This window comes from Ranitomeya variabilis, chromosome 6 (assembly GCF_051348905.1).
Source record: "Ranitomeya variabilis isolate aRanVar5 chromosome 6, aRanVar5.hap1, whole genome shotgun sequence".
Lineage (NCBI taxonomy): Eukaryota > Metazoa > Chordata > Amphibia > Anura > Dendrobatidae > Ranitomeya > Ranitomeya variabilis.
This window is the reverse complement of record NC_135237.1, coordinates 122,207,538-122,229,260: the sequence shown is the minus strand read 5'-3', so window position 1 is coordinate 122,229,260 and position 21,723 is coordinate 122,207,538. Positions and strand designations below refer to the sequence as shown.

The 21,723-nt window shown below is 37.8% G+C and overlaps 1 protein-coding gene across 1 annotated transcript in view; it reads left to right on the top strand.

Moving 5' to 3' along the window:
- Positions 1 to 21,723, top strand: part of GADL1 (glutamate decarboxylase like 1) — a 503,402-nt gene that overhangs the window by 390,518 nt on the left and 91,161 nt on the right. The window contains exons 12-13 of the mRNA XM_077268963.1: positions 6,838 to 7,037; positions 18,111 to 18,162. Coding sequence (XP_077125078.1) covers positions 6,838 to 7,037; positions 18,111 to 18,162 — 252 coding nt within the window. The remainder of the gene's footprint in view (positions 1 to 6,837; positions 7,038 to 18,110; positions 18,163 to 21,723) is intronic.

Genomic DNA, 21,723 nt, shown 5'->3' with positions numbered 1-21,723 from the left:
ATAACAGCCCATGTGTAATGCTGCTGAATAAGTTGAAGTAACAGTATATGAGCAATCTGAAATAAGTATCTAATATTCGGCATTGGCAGATTGACCTTTCTAAAAGAAAAGTGTGTGACCGCAGGGTTTTTCTTGCTCATTATGTGGGTGTGTTGTGACACAATCTGCAGTAATTCAGAATAAAGTATTATACAATAACATTGCTTCACTGTAGCTGGATAATCTAATCTGTTTTTTGTGCTGCTGCCTTAGGCCCTATGTTTATTTCTAAAAGAATTCTCCACTTCACCAATTTTGTTGTATCCTTAATGAATAGAACTATTGCCACCTAATTTTTTAGCTTAAGGAACCATGACTCTTACTCCATTGTAAGATAAACTGATCGATTTACCTGTCTTTTAAAGAGCCGCAATTCTGCAGTCAAAAAGTAATTTTCTACCTGGATCAACCTGTGACTATCACAGTGGGAAAAAAAAAAGTCTTCACTTGTATGAATTCATTATCTTTAGCGAGTCTGTTCTTCCATATAATCAGTACAGGCTTTCTCATTTTCAGGCTCTTAGTCAAACTGCCACTCAGCCTTTTCGAGTCTGTCTTTTTCTATACATATCTTTCTATATCGTTGGGCTGAGCCGTTCCAAAAAGTCTCCACTTAAAATTACTATTTAAAAAGACCTGTGAGCAATAACGCTTCATCTATACGTTTTACTGCAAAAACATAATAGGTGTTTGTTTATACCTGAGACATAGACACCTATGCAGAGGTGTAACCTTGGCCCCAAAATAAAACCTTTAATAGAGCCCCACACCTTTCATTTATACATCTAATGTGTTTTTATGTGGTCGATGCACCTTTGGATCCTATTAACCCATTACTTGCCAAATTAAAATTTTTACAAGTACGGATTTTTCAGAAAAGGGCGTCCCAATATTCAATTAAAAATGACAATGACATGATTTCCTATTTTGAAAACATTCATTTTACAAACACAACACAAAAAAATTGGACCTAATTATAAAAATTATAAAATCTTAGTTGCTAAAAGCTAAAGATTAGGTGTCCCAAAAAAAGGATATTGGTAGATAATAGGTTAAATCCGATGGCACAGGTGCCATTTCCATCTTTATGCCTAATGAAGCTATTCCCTTGCAACTGGTTTAGATACATTTTCTAAACTTGTTAAATCCACTTGCACTATAGCTAAAAATAATGTATTTTTTATTATATGTTGCGTATATGTAGCATTTTATGTGTTTTGACCTTTAGATTTTAATGTTGAAATCCAAAAATTGTCATCTTGGGACTTGTCAAGAAAATTAAAGTCTTTCTTTTGCTGTGATATGATGTCTAGTACTCGAAAAAGATTGGATTTTTTTTTCACTTCCAGTATTTAATGCACTGTTGAAATACTGTCAACTTTTATAGCAGAAATGTACAGAGCAGCCAACTTATATCATAAAGCAAAAGGAACAGAAAACAGATGGCATTTCTTTGGGGACTATAGCAATCATTACTGAGATTGGTTTGGTTTGCATTATGCCAAGTGAAAGAATTTCCTATCACAGCCCAATATGATTTGCAACAATTCTCATTATTCATAAAACTAGGAGTAATGCTTGAAATTTAGCATGCTTTGTCAATTCTGGTAGCAGGCTCTACACTATACGATCATTAAAGCCAGCAAGAGCAGCTGGTCTAAAAATATGATAAAGAGGAACAATGGCTAATTGTATTTATATCTATCACACCTACACAAAAGTTGGCTGGGTGATTAGAAGCACTGGCGGCAGCAATTATGTTAAAATTTCAGTGTAAATGAGTTGTCTGCCTACAGCATTGTCTGATACCTTTCTGCGTGCCTAGAACTAGACTGCTAACATATAAAAAATAAGTTGTACTTAAAGGGAAATATGGATTATTTCCAAAAAAAACCCCCCAAAAAACAAAGATTTGGAAAAGTGCTGCAATGTAAGAATGCTTTACAATCTTATAAATGTTAATAGATTTTTGATACCCTTTCCCTTCAAAACAGCATAAAATCATCAATTCTTCTCAGTTGATATGTTCGCAACTTTTGAAGGGACTCATCAGGGAGGTTGTTCCAAACATACTGGAGAACTAACCACAGATCTTCTGTGGTTCTAAGCTTGTAAAAATCCTTCTATCTCTTCACGTAATTTCAAACAGACTCAATAATGTTGAGATAAGAGCTCTGTGGAGGCCATATCATCACTTCCAGGACTCGAATCCTGTAAAGTGACTTTGTCAGCAGGATTTCACACCGCAAACTATCTTTACACACATATAATGCTTTCAAATACAAGCTGAACAATACATTTGTAAGAAGTACCATTATTGCGAACAAGATCTATATCGAATGACAAGGATACTAAACAATAAGAACATCAAGAAATATTATTATCATCAACACTAATATCAAATGATAAGAATATGGCACAACAAAACCTAAGATGAAAACAAAATGAGCAAATACCTTATAGGTAGGAATCAATACTGTAAGTAATAATCGTACATGAGAATTACAAAGGGCACTTAGTTATTACTATTTTGATCAAAAAAGTCATCACACCGCAACAAGGTTTACCCAATGGGGACCATCCTATATTTTTGTTTCTTCAAAAATAATACATACTTATATTATTTTTCGCTTTGAAAAATGGGTTAGGGCTTATTTTCAGGGGATGTCTTATTTTTTTCCATGAACAACAATCCACATATATTTTTGAAGATTGAACAAAAAAATCAACATTTATTCAAATATAATCATGAAATCACAAACACTGCAAATACATATGTAAATATATAACACACTGCACATATGGTACAAAGCAGCCTGTCTCCTCTTCAGTTCCTCTAGACTCCTGCAGTTAAAGGACCTTTGGTGACATCATGGCCACATAACCATGATGTCTCCAAAGGTATTTAAAGGGAACCTGTCACCCTCCCCAGGTGTTTGTAACTAAAAGAGCCACCTTGTGCTGCACTAATGCTGCATTCTGACAAGGTGGCTCTGTTAGTTCGGGTCCCTGGCACTGCTGCAATATTCGCTGTAGAAGTTTGTCCCTCATACCTGTGAAATCGTCCCGGGGCAGGTCTTTCCCCCCTAATCTAGATGCCTTGCAGCCATCACTTATGGCCTCTGTGCGCCAGGCGCTGCCTCCTCTTCCTTCATTAGTGTCCCCGGCGCTGCCCTTTGAACTTACAGCGCAGGCGCCGGGGATGCTAATGAAGGAGAGGAGGCGGCACCCAGAGTACAGAGGCCATGAGTGACGGCTGCAAGGTGTCTGGATTGGGGGGAAAGACCTGCCCCGGGATGATTTCACAGGTATGAGGTACAAACTTCAAAAGCCATTATTGCAGCAGTGCCAGGGACCCGAACTAAAAGAGCCACCTTGTCAGAATGCAGCATTAGTGCAGCATAAGGTGGCTCTTTTAGTTACAAACGCCTGGGGGGGTGACAGGTTCCCTTTAAACAGTCTTAACCTCAGAATAGAAATATCGGGGTCCCCTAAGAGATGGGAGCTCTGAGAAATTGCCAAGTTTGCCTCGCTTCCACCTAATGCTGACCTTGCATACTAGCCTGTCTCCTCTTTAGTTCCTCTATACAATAAACTGTATTCATGCTTCACCTTTGTGTGTGATTTTACCTTGGGCAGAGGCAGATTTTGAACCACTGTAGTCTTAATTTATTGCAAACAGATGGTAAAAACATGAACATGAACCAAAATGGGCTGGACATCTCATCCAGTACACTAATGACAATTGACCAATTATTGTTTATGAATAGAAAACTTAAATATGAATTCAGCCTAAAAAGAACCATGCATTGTTCTGAATACTAGACTTCTGAACCTGTCATCAGTGTCCTTGTGGTTTTGTTATATACAGTATACTGTATATATATATATATATATATATATATATATATATATATATATATATATATATATATAGTATATACTGCTGAAAAAAATAAAGGGAACACTAAAATCCTGCATCATAGATATCACAGAATGAAACATTCCAGTTGTAAATCTTTATTCATTATATAGTGGAATTTGTTGAGAACGATAAAACCTAAAAACTGTCAATGTAAATCACAACTAATATCCACAGAGGTCTGGAGTTGGAATGATGCTCAAATTCAAAGTGGAAAATGAAGTTACAGGCTGATCCAACTTCAGTGGAAATGCCTCAAGACAAGGAAATGATGCTCAGTAGTGTGTGGCCTCCACATGCCTGTATGAGTTCCCTACAATGCCTGGGCATGCTCCTGATGAGGCGGCGGATGGTTTCCTGAGGGATCTCCTCCCAGACCAGGACTAAAGCATCCGCCAACTCCTGGACAATCTGTGGTGCAATGTGACGTTGGTGGATGGTGCGAGACATGATGTCCAAGATGTGTTCAATCGGATTCAGGTCTGGGGAACGTGCGGGCCAGTCCATAGCTTCAATGCCTTCATCTTGCAGGAACTGCTAACACACTCCAGCCACATGAGGTCTGGCATTGTCCTGCATTAGGAGGAACCCAGGGCCAACCGCACCAGCATATGGTCTGACAAGGGGTCTGAGGATCTAATCTCGGTACCTAATGTCAGTCAGGCTACCTCTGGCGAGCACATGGAGGGCTGTGCGGCCCTCCAAAGAAATGCCATCTCACACCATTACTGACCCACTATCGTGCCGGTCATGCTGAAGGATGTTGCAGGCAGCAGATCGCTCTCCACAGCATCTCCAGACTCTGTGACGTCTATCACATGTACTCAGTGTGAACCTGCTTTCATCTGTGAAGACCACAGGGTGCCAGTGGCAAATTTTCCTATCCTGGTGTTCTGTTGCAAATGCCAAGCATCCTGCACAGTGTTGGGCTGTGAGCCCAACCTCCATCTGTGGACGTCAGGCACTCACACCATCCTCATGAAGTCGGATTCTAACTGTTTGTGCAGACACATACACACTTGTGGCCTGCTGAGGTCATTTTGCAGGGCTCTGGAAGTGCTCCTCCTGTTCCTCCTTGCACAAAGGCTGAGGTTGAGGTCCTGCTGCTGGGTTGTTGCCCTCCTACAGCCCCTCCACGTCTCCTGGTGTACTGGCCTGTCTCCTGGTAGCAACTCCAGCCTCTGGACAGACACAGCAAACCTTCTTGCCACTGCTCACATTAATGTGCCATCCTGGATAAGCTGCACTACCTGAGCCACTTGTGTGGGTTGTAAAGTCTGTCTCATGCTACGACGAGTGTGAAAGCACAACCAACATTCAAAAGTGACCAAAACATCAGCCAGAAAGCATTGGTACTGAGATGTGGTCTGTGATCCCCAGAACCACTCCTTTATTGAGTATGTCTTGATAATTGCCAATAATTTCCATCTGTTGTCTATTCCATTTGCACAACAGCATGTGAAATTGATTGTCAAACAGTGTTGCTTCCTAAGTGGACAGTTTGATTTCACAGAAGTTTGATTTACCTGGAGTTATATTCTGTCGTTTAAGTGTTCCCTTTATTTTTTTGAGCAGTATATATATATATATATATATATATATATATATATATATATATATATATTTACCTTTTACCTGCTGATGTCTGCAGGTCTTCATTTGATAAGATGGCCTGGTGCATTTACATCATTCTCCTTCTCCTGTGAGCCAGCCACAGACCACTGTCTTGGCCGATAGAATAGGCAATGTGAATAAATTCACATCAACTCTAGTTACAAGCACTATGTATTGTACTAGAAGTTCACATTTTCTAATAAGAGTTGAGTGAATCAAATTCTCCTCAAAGTCGACAGCCGGTCACCATTTACCTGGATTATAAAGGGACTTCGTAAAGTTAAGAAAATTAAAAAACTATACTCCTCCTTCCATAACCTGTCTGCCATGTAGCCCTTCTCCACTCCAGTTTTCTTCTTTTCTCCTGTCTTCAGTGGGACATGTTTAATATCTGCCGGCACTCACCATCTTCTTTTCTTCCTGCGCAGACTAGCCCCGCAATGTGCAGCGACAGATGGATAGACTTTATTTCTTTTGTTGCTTTAATGTACGTTTTATTATGCTCTTGTGTCTGGAGAGACCTCAGATGACAATAATGCACATTTGATTCTCTTTGCATAAATTTGACACAAATCATATTTCAGGACATGCCGCATTTGAGCAAAACTGCAAATTTAATTTTTTGCAAATTTGTTAATTTTTAATTCTAATACAATGATTTTTTGCAATTCTGTTAGCCAATCCTCACTTGGGGGGATCATTTTCACGCATCCAATATTGAAAAACTGTTTTAATGGCCACACATAATGTAATAATATAAATAATAACGCAATGTGCTGAAATAACATCTTAGAAAATATTACCCTGCTTACTGTTGCTGTTTGTATTATTTTTACAAATAACTAATTTAAAGAATTGTAATCAGATGTTTAGCTATAGGGGGTTAAGAGGATGCAGCTTACAAAGGGGCTGGTGGGCCTGAAGGCCCTTTGTCACAAATGAAGACATCAGTAATACAAATATAGCTCTGCCCAACAGACCATGTTACAAATTTTGCAATAAACCAAGTAAAGTTAAATCTCCTTATGTAATATCTTCAGTGCTCTATTGAAGTCTTTGTATTTCCGCACACTCTGAAAGGCTATGTTCAGATTGTATTTTAATCCATTGTAATGATATAAAATATACAGTTTGATACTAGTATTATCACAATGCAGTTTTTACACAATTTAGGTTCAATTACAAAGACGGCTGTTTCCATGTGTAATCAGAATACATACAATCCACTGTTAAAGTTTTATTATGTTTCCTTATCTTTTCAGGACTTGCTCAAAAGATGTCATTCAGCGGAAGCCTCCTATCTCTTCCAGCAGGATAAATTCTATGATGTTCGATATGACACTGGGGACAAGTCTATTCAGTGCAGTAGACGAGCAGACGCATTCAAATTCTGGATGATGTGGAAGGCTTTAGGGACCATAGGACTTGAGGAGAGGGTGAACCGTGCGCTAGCATTATCCAAGTAAGAGAATAAAATGCATTAGTTTGTATAATTGGATGTAATTAGTTTGCAATTACAATACCTCAGCACCACTACCCCAAATGTGTGCCCTTATACACCATATAACACTGTAACTAAAATGTCACCTACTATATAATTTACAAAAGGTAATGTCTATCCTTCTATAAACTTGTGTGATGCTTGAATATATATTTCCGTATTTGTTCCGGCAATAAGTCAACAGATGACATTCCAGCATTTAATTATTTCAACCTTGTTGGTTATTTCAAGGAATTTGTCAGGAACGTCTGTGTATGCTTAAATCTGTGGTCTGAAGTCAAAATTAGTTTTCATCCTAAGTCCTATATATTTAATGCCATATTCTAAACTATTTTCTAATGTACTTGTACTTCACTTAAAAATTCTCTATTCTACCATAACTACACTTTCTAACACTTTTTCTTCTTTACCCACTTCTTTTTTTAAATTGCTTCATTTGAGAATCCCAGTGCATTCTGGTATACTCGAAGTGCCATCAGAGGGCAGAGGCTGTGGTCGCTGCAACACCCTCTGCCCCCTCCCTGAAACAAGGCATCAAGGTCCTGAACACGGGTTTCCATGGGAATCCCATGTTACAGTTCGGGTCCAGGGCCTGTAAAAGCATAAAATTAATAATAAACTTCCGGCGGTATTCACTGCACTCGGCAGTCTCCGGCTTTTTCTGGCAGTGCTCATGTGGTGACATCAGGGTTCAACTGAGTGCAGTGAATACTGCCAGAAGTTAATGAGCGGTCCCGGAAGCAGATGCAGCCGGGAGACAGCGGGACGGGAGGACGCATCGCTGGACAGGTAAGTATAATTCTAATGTTTATTATAAATTTTATGCTTTGTTTTACAGCCCCCCCCCCGCCCCATCCCATATCTGTAAAGTCCAAGCTTGGGGTACGGATGAAAGTTCACGACATCACTGGTGTCTACACGCCAAGTATTCTGACAATGTGCTGTGTTGACAGCTCATTACTGCTGATCTGAGCTGGGGAAATTGAGCACACTATCATTGTGCACATGTTGCAGGGACTAGCACAGCCCCTGAAACAAAGCTCACAGATGATGCTTCATTTCAGAGAGGGGGCAGAGGCTTCAGAAATCACCACAATCTTTGCCCCCCTGATGACGCTCATTTGAGTATCCCCGCATGCACTGGGATTATCAAACAAGGCATCATCAAAAAAGGAATTGAAAAAAAAAGAAAAGCAGTCATATAGTGTGGTTAGGTAAGGATAGAGAATTTTTAATTCAAGTATATTAGAAAATATTATAAATGATGGCAGTAAATAGAAAGGCAGTTAGGATTAAATACATTTTGATTTTGGACAATCCATTTAAAGATATGGCTATTGAAACAAAGTCCCAAAGGCCAGGACACATGAAATGGATTAATGCTCTAGAATCTCCTAAACTCTCTACAGATCAATGCAAATAGTTAATGTCATGATCTAGGTCGGGGTTTGCTTTCGGCTTTCTGACCTGGTGAGGCGGGGGTTAATCTCCTCTGCTTGACTTCTGACCTGGTCTTCCATCTTATGTTCCTGTTTTGGATTAATCTGTCTGGCTCTGACCTTTGGTGTGTTTCTGGCTGTGCTTTCATCTCATCCTCTTGTCACCGTGCTCTTGACTGGCTTTTTGAACCCTGGCTTGCTTCAGACCTTTCTCCTGCCTGCCCCTTTGACACCGCGTTCCTGGCTGTTGCTGACTTGGCTTGTATGACCTCTCTCTAATGGCCCCCTTGTGGTGTTTCATCAACTCTATGGGTATTTGCTTGAGGTGAGCTCCTGATACATCCTTTCCTCGCCCTCTGGTGGTTGTCCCTGTATTGCACGACAGTTAGCATCATATTATTTAAAGTAACATTACAGTTGTTTTTTTTCATCTTGATACTAGTTCCAGAATATATGTTTTATCTTCCCTATTTCTTTATATCTGAAAATTCATGATATCTCTCTCTGTTACCATATTTTTTGGACTATAAGATGCACTGGACCATAAGATGCACCTAGGTTTTAGAGGAGGAAATTAGGAAGAAAATTTGAAGCAAAAAATGTTATCAATTCTGTACTTAATATCCCCAATCCTGGTACCCTGTGCCGGGTATTGATGCGACAGACTTGCGCGAGTTTCTCGCATTGCACAGGCAAGTGTGACCCCGGCCTAATAGTTATCTTGTGTAAAATTTTTCCACCTGAACTGTGGATCTTTTGTCCTCTTGGCTGCATCTCTAATTAGTAATTAGTGCTTTTGTAGGTTGGAATATCAGTGTAGCTAAACAGCCATGTCTTTGTAGGTTTGCAGTTGTGCCATATACCTTTCACTTTTGGATGAGGAATTGAACATTGCTTCATGAGATGTTCAGAAATTGTTTTTTGTTTTTTTTTACTTAACTCATCATTTATTCTTCTTCACAACTTTATCCCTGACCTGTCTGGTGTGTTCCTTGGTTTTCATGATGCTGTTTGATCCCTACATTTCTCAAACAACGCTCTAAGGCCTTTATAGGACATCTGTAGTTATACTGAGAATAAATTACACAAAGGTTGATTCAATTTACTAATTGTGTGACTTCTGAAGACAATTGGTTATCCAGGATTTTTTTTAGGAGTATCAGACTACAGGTAGCTGAATACAAATGCAAGTCACATTTTTCAGTATTTAAAATATTTTTAAAATATTTAGTGTTTAAAAACTATAAATTCCTTTACACTTCACAAATACTTGCTACTTTGTGTTGTTATATCCCATAAAATCACAATAAAATACTTTTTAGTTTGTGGGTATAACCTGAAAAAATGTGGAGTAGTTCATGGAGATGTGAGTGCTTTTTCATTTATTTACAACACAAAGCATTAGATTTATAAAGCATAAACATTTTTATAGATGTGAAACATTTTTATGTTTTATTTGTTGCTTTGCTTTCCAATCACTAAGTGTTCTTGACATTGCATTAATTTATCTTGAATGGAGTTTTGCATCAATCCATTACCTTATTAGTAAAGTGTAATAAATAAAGTCGACCTAACATCTCGCCTTTATCCTCTAATTGAAAACAAGATCTCACGATAAGGCTTTTAGAGAACACTTTGCAGCACTAGATCTTGTCCAGTTTTCTCCTGGTTCTAACCTTTTAACATAATGCTGTCATCACTTTTGTTTGTTCCGAGAGCAAATTGTAACATTAATGAGATTATTGCATCAGTCAATGCTTTTATAGCCACAATCTTATCGTATGCAGTTACATAAAATGCCCCAATTTGCTTTTTCCATTGCCCTGATAGGACTTGATAAGGTTTTACTGTTGCTGTCAACTGTCTGTTTTATTTTTCGATTTCTTTTATCCAAGTTTTCAGCTATTTTGGCTTGCTGAACTGTTCATGTCTTGCTGATATATTACATTGGGGATTACTTGAAGGATACAGAACTAATGCGCCTCAGAGTCTGAAAATAGATTTGGCTTTTTGAGCTTGTCTTCTGACCTTATATCTTAAGGACAGTTCTTTTCCACTGCACAAGGCCAACTCTGAGGTGTTAAAGTTGTCATAGGTGTCATTTTTTCACTGACTCATTCTTTCAAGTCGTCCCAGGGAAAGTACAGTTACATCAATTATATGTTATTAGTTTGAGCTTTATTTTTATGATCCATCAGGGAGATATATCTCATGTCTGTCACGCTAAAGAGGCATGAGTTCATTTTTCTCAATTTGAAAATGTTGGAACTTCGCTGACTTTTCTACAGCGTATTAATGAGTGCCTGTTAAACAATTTTGTCAAGGACAGGAAAACAACATTTATGTGGTGTCAGAGAAAAATTCTTAGTGTATGAACCTGTTGTAGTCAAATGTATGTCCTCAAACCTGGTGATTTTCCTAGTGTAAACCTAGTGATTTTTATAAAAAATGACACAAATTTTTTTATTTTCCCCAGATTTCCTTTTTAATGAAAACCATAATTGACTATAGACTTGAAATATCTGATCAAGTGTACTGAAATAAATATGCTAAATAAACTCCCATATATGGTTTGAGCCTGCCATCATTTGTTAACACTCTGATTCTTCTTACTATCCCTTACAATGTAAAAGAAGACATAAGATGGGCCAACATCTAATGACTTGCTTTGCCCAGTTAATACAGTATGTGTGCATTAATTGATTCCAACAATGTAAAAGATAATTTTGATTCCTAGATACCCACTGTGCTCATAAAAGGGTTGAAGCAGCGTCTGCCACCTTTTTATTAAAAATGTGGACTTGTGCTATCTGAACCCAATTGTTATATGTTGGGGTATAAGGTCTCTCATATCCTTTGCTGTTGGCATAACTTACCCTTGGCCTTTTTATGGTGGAGATAAAATCTGGTACCTAGGTTGTCTAATTTATGCTCATTTGACTTGCGTACACATGTGACACTGTTACAGCTCACTCCTATGCATGTTTTAGTTCTTAGATATACAATATTAATAATGTTTATTATTTCCATTTTTTATGACAGATAATGCCTAATGTCATGTGCAGAATATACAAGTGCTCCTCACCTCAAATTAGAATATCATCAAAAAGTTAATTTATTTCAGTTTTTCATTCCAAAAAATGAAACTCATATATTATATGGAGTCATTATAAACAGATTGATCTATTTCAAGTGTTTATTTCTGTTAATGTTGATGATTATGGCTTACAGCCAATGAAAACCCAAAAGTCATTATCTCAGTAACTTAGAATAATTAACAAAAAATACCTGCAAAGGCTTCCTGAGCATTTAAAAAGGTGTCTTAGTCTGTTTTAGTAGGCTCCACAATCATGGGGAAGACTGCTGACTTGACATATATCCGGAAGGCAGTCATTGACACACTCCACAAGGAAAGTAACTGTTGCATTTCATTTAGAAATCAAGGTCTCAGAGTCTGGAGAAAGAGTGGAGAGGCACATAATCCAAGCTGCTTGAGGTCTGCTGTGAAGTTTCTGCAATCAGTGATGGTTTGGGGAGCCATGTCATCTGCTGGTGTAGGTCCACTGTGTTTTTTCAAGACCTAAGTCAACGCAGCTGTTTACCAGGAAATTTTAGAGCACTTCATGTTTCCCTCTGCCGACAAGCTTTTGGAGATGGAAATGTATTTCTCCAGCAGGACTTGGCACCTGTCCACACTGCCAAAAGTACCAATACCTGGTTTAAAAACAACAGTATCACTTAATTGGCCTGCAAACTTTCCTGACGTTAACCTCATAGAGAATCTATGGGGTATTGTCAAGAGGAAGATGACAGACACCAGACCCAACAATGCAGATGAGCTGAAGGCTGCTATCTAAGCAACCTGGGCTTCAATAACATCTCAGCAGTGCCACAGGTTGATTGCCTCCATGACACGCCACATTGATGCAGTAATTGATGCAAAAGGAGCCCCAACCATGTATTGAGTGCATTTACAGAGCAAACATTTAACTAGGCCAACATTTCAGATTTTAAAATCATTTTTCAAGCTGGTGTTATAAAGTATTCTAATTTACTGAGATAATGACTTTTGTTTTTTCATTGGCTGTAAGCCATAATCATCAACATTAACAGAAATAAACACTTGAAATAGATCACTCTGTTTGATATGACTATATAATTTATGAGTTTCACTTTGTGCATTGAAGAACTGAAATAAATTAACTTTTTGATGATATTCTAATTTTGTGAGAAGCACAAGAACATACTGCATATTACAATAGACATTATCTGTCACAAAAATGCAAATAATAAACAGTATTAATATTATATATCTAAGAACTAAAACATGCATAGGAGTGAGCTGTAACATTGTCAGGTGTGTACACAAGCACCTTTACATGTGTGCATCCATACATAAAAGTGTATACATATATACAGCTCTGACAAAAATTAAGAGACCACTGCAAAATGTTCAGTTTCTCTGATTTGTTTCTTTATATGTATATTTTTGAGCAAAATGTAAATTGCTCATTTATTCTATAAACTTCTGACAACGTCTCTGAAATTCCAAGCAATAAATTTTTTCTATTTTTTTTCTGAAAAGGAGAAATGGTCAAAATTGCAAAAAAAAATAGTGCTTTCAGACTTCAAATAATGCAAAGGAAACATGTTCATAATCATTTAGAAACAATAATGTTTTAACTCGGGAAGAGTTCAGAAATCAATATTTTGTGGAATAACCATGATTTTTAATCACAGCTTTCATGCGTCTTGGCATGCTTTCCACCAGTCTTTCACACTGCTTCTGGTGCAAAAATGTAAGCAGTTCTTCTTTGTTTGATGGCTTGTGACTATTCATCATCCTCTTGATTCCATTCCAGAGGTTTTCAATGGGGTTCATGTCTGGAGATTGGGCTGCCCATGACAGGGTTTTGATGTGGTGGTCTCTTAATTTTTGCCAGTTAAAAAATACATATAAACTTGTGCGAAAATGTATTGGCCCTTTTCCAGATTTCCTATTCTTTTGCATGTTTGTCACACTTAAATGTTTCAAATCACCAAAAAAAAAAATATTAGGCAAAGATAACACAAGTAAACACAAAATGCAGTTTTTAAATGAAGGTCTTTGTTATTAAAGGAAAAAGAAATCCAAACCTTCAGGGTCCTGTGTGAAGAAGTGCACCAAATGCCGTAGGGGCTGAAGGTTCTCTTCAAGCTCCTCATACCAATCTGTGTTTCTCACCCTCTCTTTCTAACTAGATATGGTGCAGGTATTAGCTGTTAAAAAGCTCTCATCCCTTTGCCCAGCTGCTCTATCTTTCTGTGTCTGACATTTAATGATGGGAAACAGTAATTTTTAACATTCTTTGCAATACTTATGGGAAATGTAACTGTGCTGCCCATAAACCAACATTTGATCCAACATCAACTTAGTGCATAATTCTTAAAGAAGAAAGCACACCCCTCAATCCTAATGAGCAGCTTTATAAACCTCTTAAATGGGGTTTACTGCCTGGACGTTATCTTCCCAGTGTATATTTACTGTATAATGTTCTTTCTGTTATATCACTCATTTTAAACTGCGTGCAGAATTATTAGGCAAGTTGTATTTTAGAGGATTATTTTTATTATTGATCAACAACTATGTTCTCAATCAACCCAAAAGACTCATAAATATCAAAGCTTAATATTTTTGGAAGTTGAAGTGGGTTTTTTTTTTATTTGGCTATCTTAGGAGGATATCTGTTTGTGCAGGTAACTATTACTGTGCAGAATTTTTAGGCAACTTAACAAAAACCAAATATAATCCCATCTCACTGGTTTATTTTCACCAGGTAAACCATAATAACTGCACAAAATTTAGAAATAAACATTTCTGACATGCAAAAACAAAAACAAAAAAATTAGTGACCAATATAGCCACCTTTCTGTATGCTGAAACTCAACAGCCTTCCATCCATAGATTCTGTCAGTTGCTTGATCTGTTTACAATCAACATTGCGTGCAGCAGCCACCACAGCCTCCCAGACAGTGTTCCGAGAGGTGGACTGTTTTCCCTCCCTGTAGATATCACATTTTATGAGGGACCACAGGTTCTCTATGGGGTTCAGATAAGGTGAACAAGGGGGCCATGTCATTATTTTTTCTTATTTGAGACCTTTACTGGCCAGCCATGCTGTGGAGTAGATGGAGGCATGTGATGAAGCATTGCCCTGCATTAAAATCATGTATTTCTTGAATGATACCGACTTCTTCTTGTACCACTGCTTGAAGAAGTTGTCTTCCAGAAACTGGCAGTAGGTCTGGGAGTTGAGCTTCACTCCATCCTCAACCCGAAAAAGTCCCACAAGTTCATCTTTGATGATACCAGCCCATACCAGTACCCCACCTCCACCTTGCTGGTGTCTGAGTCGGAGTGGAGCTCTCTGCCCTTTACTGATCCAGACTCTGGCCCATCAAGAGTCACTCTCATTTCATCAGTCCATAAAACCTCTGAAAAGTCAGTCTTAAGATATTTCTTGGCCCAGTCTTGACAATTTATCTTATGTTTCTTGTTCAAAGGTGGTCATTTTTCAGCCTTCCTTACCTTGGTCATGTCCCTGAGTATTGCACACCTTGTGCTTTTTGATACTCCAGTTACATTGCAGCTCTGAAATATGGCACAACTGGTGGCAAATGGCATCTTGGCAGCATCATGCTTGATTTTCCTCAATTCATGGGCAGTTATTTTTGCGCCTTTTTTGCCCAACACTCTTCTTGCGACCCTGTTGGCTATTTGCCATGAAACGCTTGATTGTTTGGTGATCATGCTTCAAATGTTTGGCAATTTCAATACTGCTGCATCCCTCAGCAAGACATCTCACAATTTTGGACTTTTCAGAGCCTGTCAAATCTCTCTTCTGACCCATTTTTCCAAAGGAAAGGAAGTTGCCTAATAATTAAGCACACCTTATATAGGGTGTTGATGTCATTAGACAACACCCCTCCTCATTACAGAGAGGCACATCACCTGATTTACTTAATTTGTATTTGGCTCTCAAGCCAGAACAGCTTGGAGTAGGACAACATGTATAAAAAGTATCATGTGATCCAAAAAACAACTTGCCTAATAATTCTGCACGCAGTGTATTCATAGGGAGTCACCATTCAATCAGAGCAACCATATTTCATGTGGCTACAAAAAACATTAGAACATTAGATACAGGTATTACAGTACGTCCATAACTTAATGGTTGGAACACAACCTACCAGTAGCACATTGCTGGTGGTACATGGCAAGTATAGCATAATAAAGCAAATGGCTTAGGATAACAGAATGAGATATGTGTAGTATCATGGTAACCTAAGTATCTCTATGACATCAAGGTCAATGCTACGCCATAGCAACCAGAGAAGGATATCTCAGTCTTATACAGTTCAGAATATAACAGGTACTTCAAGTGGTATAAGTCCTTACTTTTTACCAGAGGCCGGTAAACTCCTTTTCAACCCTCTTACAGTTTTTGCCATTATTTTTAGCATAATTGTTCTTAATAGCGTTTTGATTGCCAATTACTGTATATCTGAAAAATCGTGCAAAAATCGAAGCATCTGTTGTATGTCATCTATGAAGAGCATTTGCTCTTGAGATTTAATATTAATGCGTAATATATTCTTGCATGATCATATTCTGAGCTCATATTTCCATTTACTTGTATAAAAATTGCCCTTTTATTCAAAATGTCATTATTTATAATAAGTAAAACTATTGCATGAGAATATTCACATAATAAAATAAAAACTATGTTCTACTTTCTATCTGAGAAGACAATGCTTACAGACGTCAATACATCAAGTTTTGAAAAAATAGTCTTGGCATTATTGTTTTCTTCTCCTTCATGAGCCTGTTTCAAATGTCAGTTCATTAGAACCATATTTTATGTACTCACTCTTAGTTATTCATATCTGCAGCTGATGGAAGAAATAAGAAGATGCTATTAAATGAGATTTACTCTTACAATGCTGGACAACTTAGAAGCTTGTCCCTGGATGGCAATGAAGCTTAGATTTTTTTTAATTGTCACTATCTATGCTGATGGTACTTCACAATTAATGAACAGATTCGAATACACAAAGAAATATTCATCAGCCAACATATTTGAAGGGCATATAATAAAGCTAAAACATGTGGTTTCTATAGCATGAAATGCTTGATTTACTTAGCCTCAAAGCAGTTCCCATCAAAAAATATGTAAATGTCATACAGCTAGGGCATGCCATTATTGTCTAGACTGTGGTGGAGCAACTCATCGAACCCACATGATCCTCAGAATGAAAGCACTGCTTTGGTAATTAAGCTTACTGACCCATAAACAGTTTATTTCTGCAGCTTGTAAGCTTGTCTTTGGCCTGCATCACAATAACGTGTTTCAAGTATGTATATTATCCATTTTTTTTCATGGATACCACACGTACGCATTATAAATTAGGGTGATGAGCACATTTCCATGTTTTTAAATGGACCATGTGTCCATGCAAAACACATGGAAACATGTTCATTTTTTGAGGCAGCACGAATGACAAGGGCCAATACAAGTCTATGGGTCCATGAAAAACATGTACAGCACATGGATGGCATCCGTGTCCCATCCTTGTGCTGTTCGTGTTTAACATTGCAAAGTATAGGAGAAGCTTTGTAATTTCTTTCTTTCTTTATCCATACTGGAAATACACTGATGGTAAAAATGGACATACGGATTACACACTGATGGAAAACACACACACAGGTAAAGTTTTTCACGTACATGTTTTATACCGACTTGTGAAGGAGGCCCGAGAATGACCACAGGAATGGCTTCCACCATAGTTCCATTCCAGTATATGACTCTTATGCCCTTTTTGTATTCACTTAAGGTAGAAATGACACAAAAGTGAAGAAAAGGAGTTGAGTTCTTAGAGTTTTTAAGAATATGTATGCATTTGCTTTGATTTGTTTACATTATTTATTTGCTTCCTAAATGCAAATCATTGTAAATAATCTTTTCTTAAAACTTCTGATCATTTTGTTCCTGTAGAGTCTATGTAACTTTCAAACATAGCAGGTTGTCCTGCTGTTTCTGATATATATCTAGCAGTCCTTTACTTCTTTGAATGTATCCTCTCATTTGTGACTTATCTCATGGTTAGATGTGACAGAAGGGAATGAAGAAGGTTGTACACTATACTACAGTGTGTGGAGAAGAGCAAAGGGATCCAAGTCTATAGGGAAAGAAGGTCACATTGGCATGTAGTATATCAAATAGAAGATATGGAGGAAAACATATGCAAATCAGTCTGAAGGGGATGAGAGGTGGAGATAACACTAGTTATATAGAACAGGAAAAAAGGAAATAATCCCTTTGCACACATTTTAGCTTCCAATTCTGTCAGAACAGAATGAGTAGATGACTCCTGGATTGTAGAAGGGAAAGTAGCACAGGATTGCAGCATTGGTGACACATGATATTTAATGCAATCGGCAGCATCCTAGCAACACAATGAGATATACCATATGTAGATTCCTTAATATTAACACTAATTGTATTCAGTGTCACTTTCTATCATAAAAAACCTACATTTATTTTTTCTTTCATAGATACTTAGCTAATGAAATTAAGAAGAGAGATGGATTTGAACTTCTCTGGGAGGTATGTAATTACTTTAATAAAATCTACAATATATAGTATAGAATTGGATGTTAGTGTTTTCCCTTGACCTTGTTTCATACAGAATTTTTCTATAATATACGGTATCATGTGTCATGTTTTTCTCATTATTCTCTTTTGGGTCATTTTTGGGGTTATTTCCTGACCGTTTTTCTGATGGTTCTAGTTACCATTAGTTTTTTTTGGAGGGTTTTCTCATGGGTTCTGTGACATCATTTTTGCTATCATTTTCCTTTAATGTTTTTCACTCTATTGAATCAAGGATATGCACACACAGAGTCTTTTTGCAAAGTTTTTGAAGCAGTAATTGAGCAGAACTTCCACGTTTTTGAGGAATTATATGTTTTTGAGGAGAATTTGAAGACATTCCACTGAGTTTCTTCTCTGAAAACATAGATGATCAATATTATTCACTTCACCAGTTTTTAAAGTATGGTCCCATGGTGCAACCTGCCTCATTAAGGCAAACACCATGTCTGCGAGTGGGGTTGAGTGAACACAAATTCCCCAATAACACCTCTTTGGTACTACAGGTTTGTATACTCACTCGCCACTGCAGGTTGATTAGCTCTTGGTTACATGTGGCAGCCACAGTGTGGGGTCATACCCTAAAACCATTTTTAGGTGATGTGAATAATATTAAATAGTTAGTTACATTGACAACTGTAAAGGAGTGTGATGTGTTAGGCAGCACAAACAGTTGTTGAAGCCTATGTGTTGAAAACAGAAAACTGATCATCGAGATAGGAGCAACTTTGAGAAGGGCTAATTTGTAATGCCTAAACCATTAAGTTAAGAGTATCTGTTATATGGCTAGTCTTGTTGGGTGTTCCCAGTAGTGCTTAGGACCTATGAAAATGTGTTCCAAGAAAGAAAAATCATTGAATCGGAATCAGTTTTATGTGCCCAGGGCTCATGCTACATCTAGGAACTAAAAGCTAGCCTATATGGTTCAGTCTTACAGAAGACATAATGTTGTAAAAATTGCAAGAAGTTAATGATTAATATAATAGAAAGGTGTCAGAGCACAGCCAATCGCATTTATCTGTATATGGGGCTGCATAGCAACAGAAAGTCAGAATCGTCTTCTGCAGTACCTAATGAAAGAAAAACGAAAAAAAAAAACATGGCCTCAATTTTTTAATGGCAAAACCATCAAAGGCGAAAGGTAATGTGCTCATCTTGTAAGGATGCGCTACTGTTTTAAGGCCAAAGTAGGTAAGTCAACTGCAGATTGACCCAAAATACTGTTCAGTAATAACAATCTCCAGTGGTAGAATAAATAGTTTAAAAAAATAGAAATAAAAAAAGGGGAACAATTGGGACTGCTGATTTATGAAGAAATGTGGATAGACAGAAATGGAAGTCACAGGTTGAACCAGGATAAAACCTGTTCCAGTGCGGAAACTCGTAGCCTATTTTATCGTGATTAAACCTGTTCTTTTCATCTCTGCTAATCTTCACTTTTTCAGAAATCAGCAGGGCCAATGTTAAAACTTGTTTTTACTTTAACTGCTTAGAGTCCTCCTCTAGACCCCTATCCACAGAAGCATTAGACCTAGACTATGGAATAATGGAAGAAGGTTGCCTAGTCTGGTAAACTTCATCACACCATTTGGATGGCTAAGTGCATGTATTTCACCTACATATGAAAGAGATAACACAAACATGCACCACATGCAGAAGGCAAGAGGCTGGCGTAGGAACCACTTACCTAACTATTGTTATAGACCAAGACGACTCCTAATGACAATTGGTTCGTCTAGCAGAATAGTTCACCCTGCACACTGCAAAATTAGTTTAAGGAACATGAAAAAGTGATATAGGTGTTAATATTTAGATCTGATCAAGCATCTTTAGGGTACATTCGAGATCCATAGATTGGCCCCATAATGTAACTTCAGGGATTAAAGAATCTGTCACTAATGTTTTGGTGCATGATGCCACAACACACTTTCTGAGGTCTTGTCTAGTCCATGTTTTTAGCAGGACAACTGCTTAGCAGCAAATGGTGTGTCTATACAATGTTAGACAGATGGTTATTGTTATATGGCTGATTTCTGCATAGTATTATTATCCTACAGTATCAAAGCCTCCAGCAGAACAATATAGATATCATGAACTTGACAACCCTCTAATTATAATGCAATGTTTCTCCTCATCCTGTGTTGGTATAAAGGCTGACACATGAGCTACTGAGAACAGAAAGCATCAGCTTATTTTACTGCTCAAAGCTTTTTGTATTTTAAAAGACCAAGTAAAAATATGTGCATAAAAAGACTGAGTTCACTAGTCTCTCTTTCCTGATAATACATTATTGTAAAGACACAGCAGAAGCAAGCTGGATGGGAAGGAGTTAGCAATATTATTTTCCTGTGGCTACTTTTTTATTGGATTACTCCCACTTGTTAAGGACACAATTCTACAAATAAATTTATATCTTAAGAGTAGTTTCATCAAAGCTGAATAATCTGAAGAACCTGCTGGGTCAAGAACACAATGATCCAAAGTAAAATGTAACTTTACTCCTTTATCTGAAATGAGGTGAACAGCAGTAGAGGAATCTAAAAAGACATGATTATTTAAGACAATGCATTATCACTCTAGCAAATCTAAAGTAAAATTCAATATTGGCGGATGTGTGTGGGAAATGTAAGTTTAATATTATGATGAATCACAATATCCCTGCATATGATTGGCTTGAGATTCATGCAAAAGAAGCCTAAATGAATATTTGAACATGAGATGCATCGTGACAAAGGTTGATATACGGCTGCTTTCCGATGACCAGATGGAGATCCGTCTGAGAGTGTTTCAGGAATTGAAAGAACAGTCACAAATTGATGTGTTGTCAAAAGTCATCACAGGAGATGAATCTTGGTGTTACACCAATGATCCTGAAACAGAAAGGCAGTCCAGCCAGTGGAAGACAGCTTCATCGCCCAGACCAAAAAAGCACCGCAAGTGAAATCAAATTTGAAGTCCATGATGGTTTGATTTTTCAACATCAAAGGAGTCGATCACGTTGAATTTGTTCCTCAGGACACCACAGTGAACCAATATTACTATCTTCAAGTGCTGTAGTGATTGCATGAGGCAGTGAGACAAAAAGACCTGATTTGTGGCGATCGGGGGAGAAAAATAACATGACAATGGCTTCTCACCCCCCCTTACTTGCCCACTTAGCCCCCCACGATGACTTTTTATTCTCAATAATGAAGAAAAATCTAAAGGGAAAGTGTTTTCAGGACATAGAAGTCTAAAGGGAAAGTGTTTTCAGGACATGTAGGAATGCTCGGACCTGACACCCAAGATGGCGAACCACCACATTATGGGTGTCGGGTCCAAGCATTCCTACATGAACAGATTCCTGGAAAGTAGATTGGTCATCATGGGCCAGTTGAATGGCCACCAAGGTTTCCCGAACTGACCCTCTTAGACTTTTATATTTGGGGTCATCTGAAGGCAATTGTCTATGCTGTGAAGATATGAGATGTGTAGCATCTGAAACAACAGATACTGGAAGCCTGTGCTAGCAAAGAG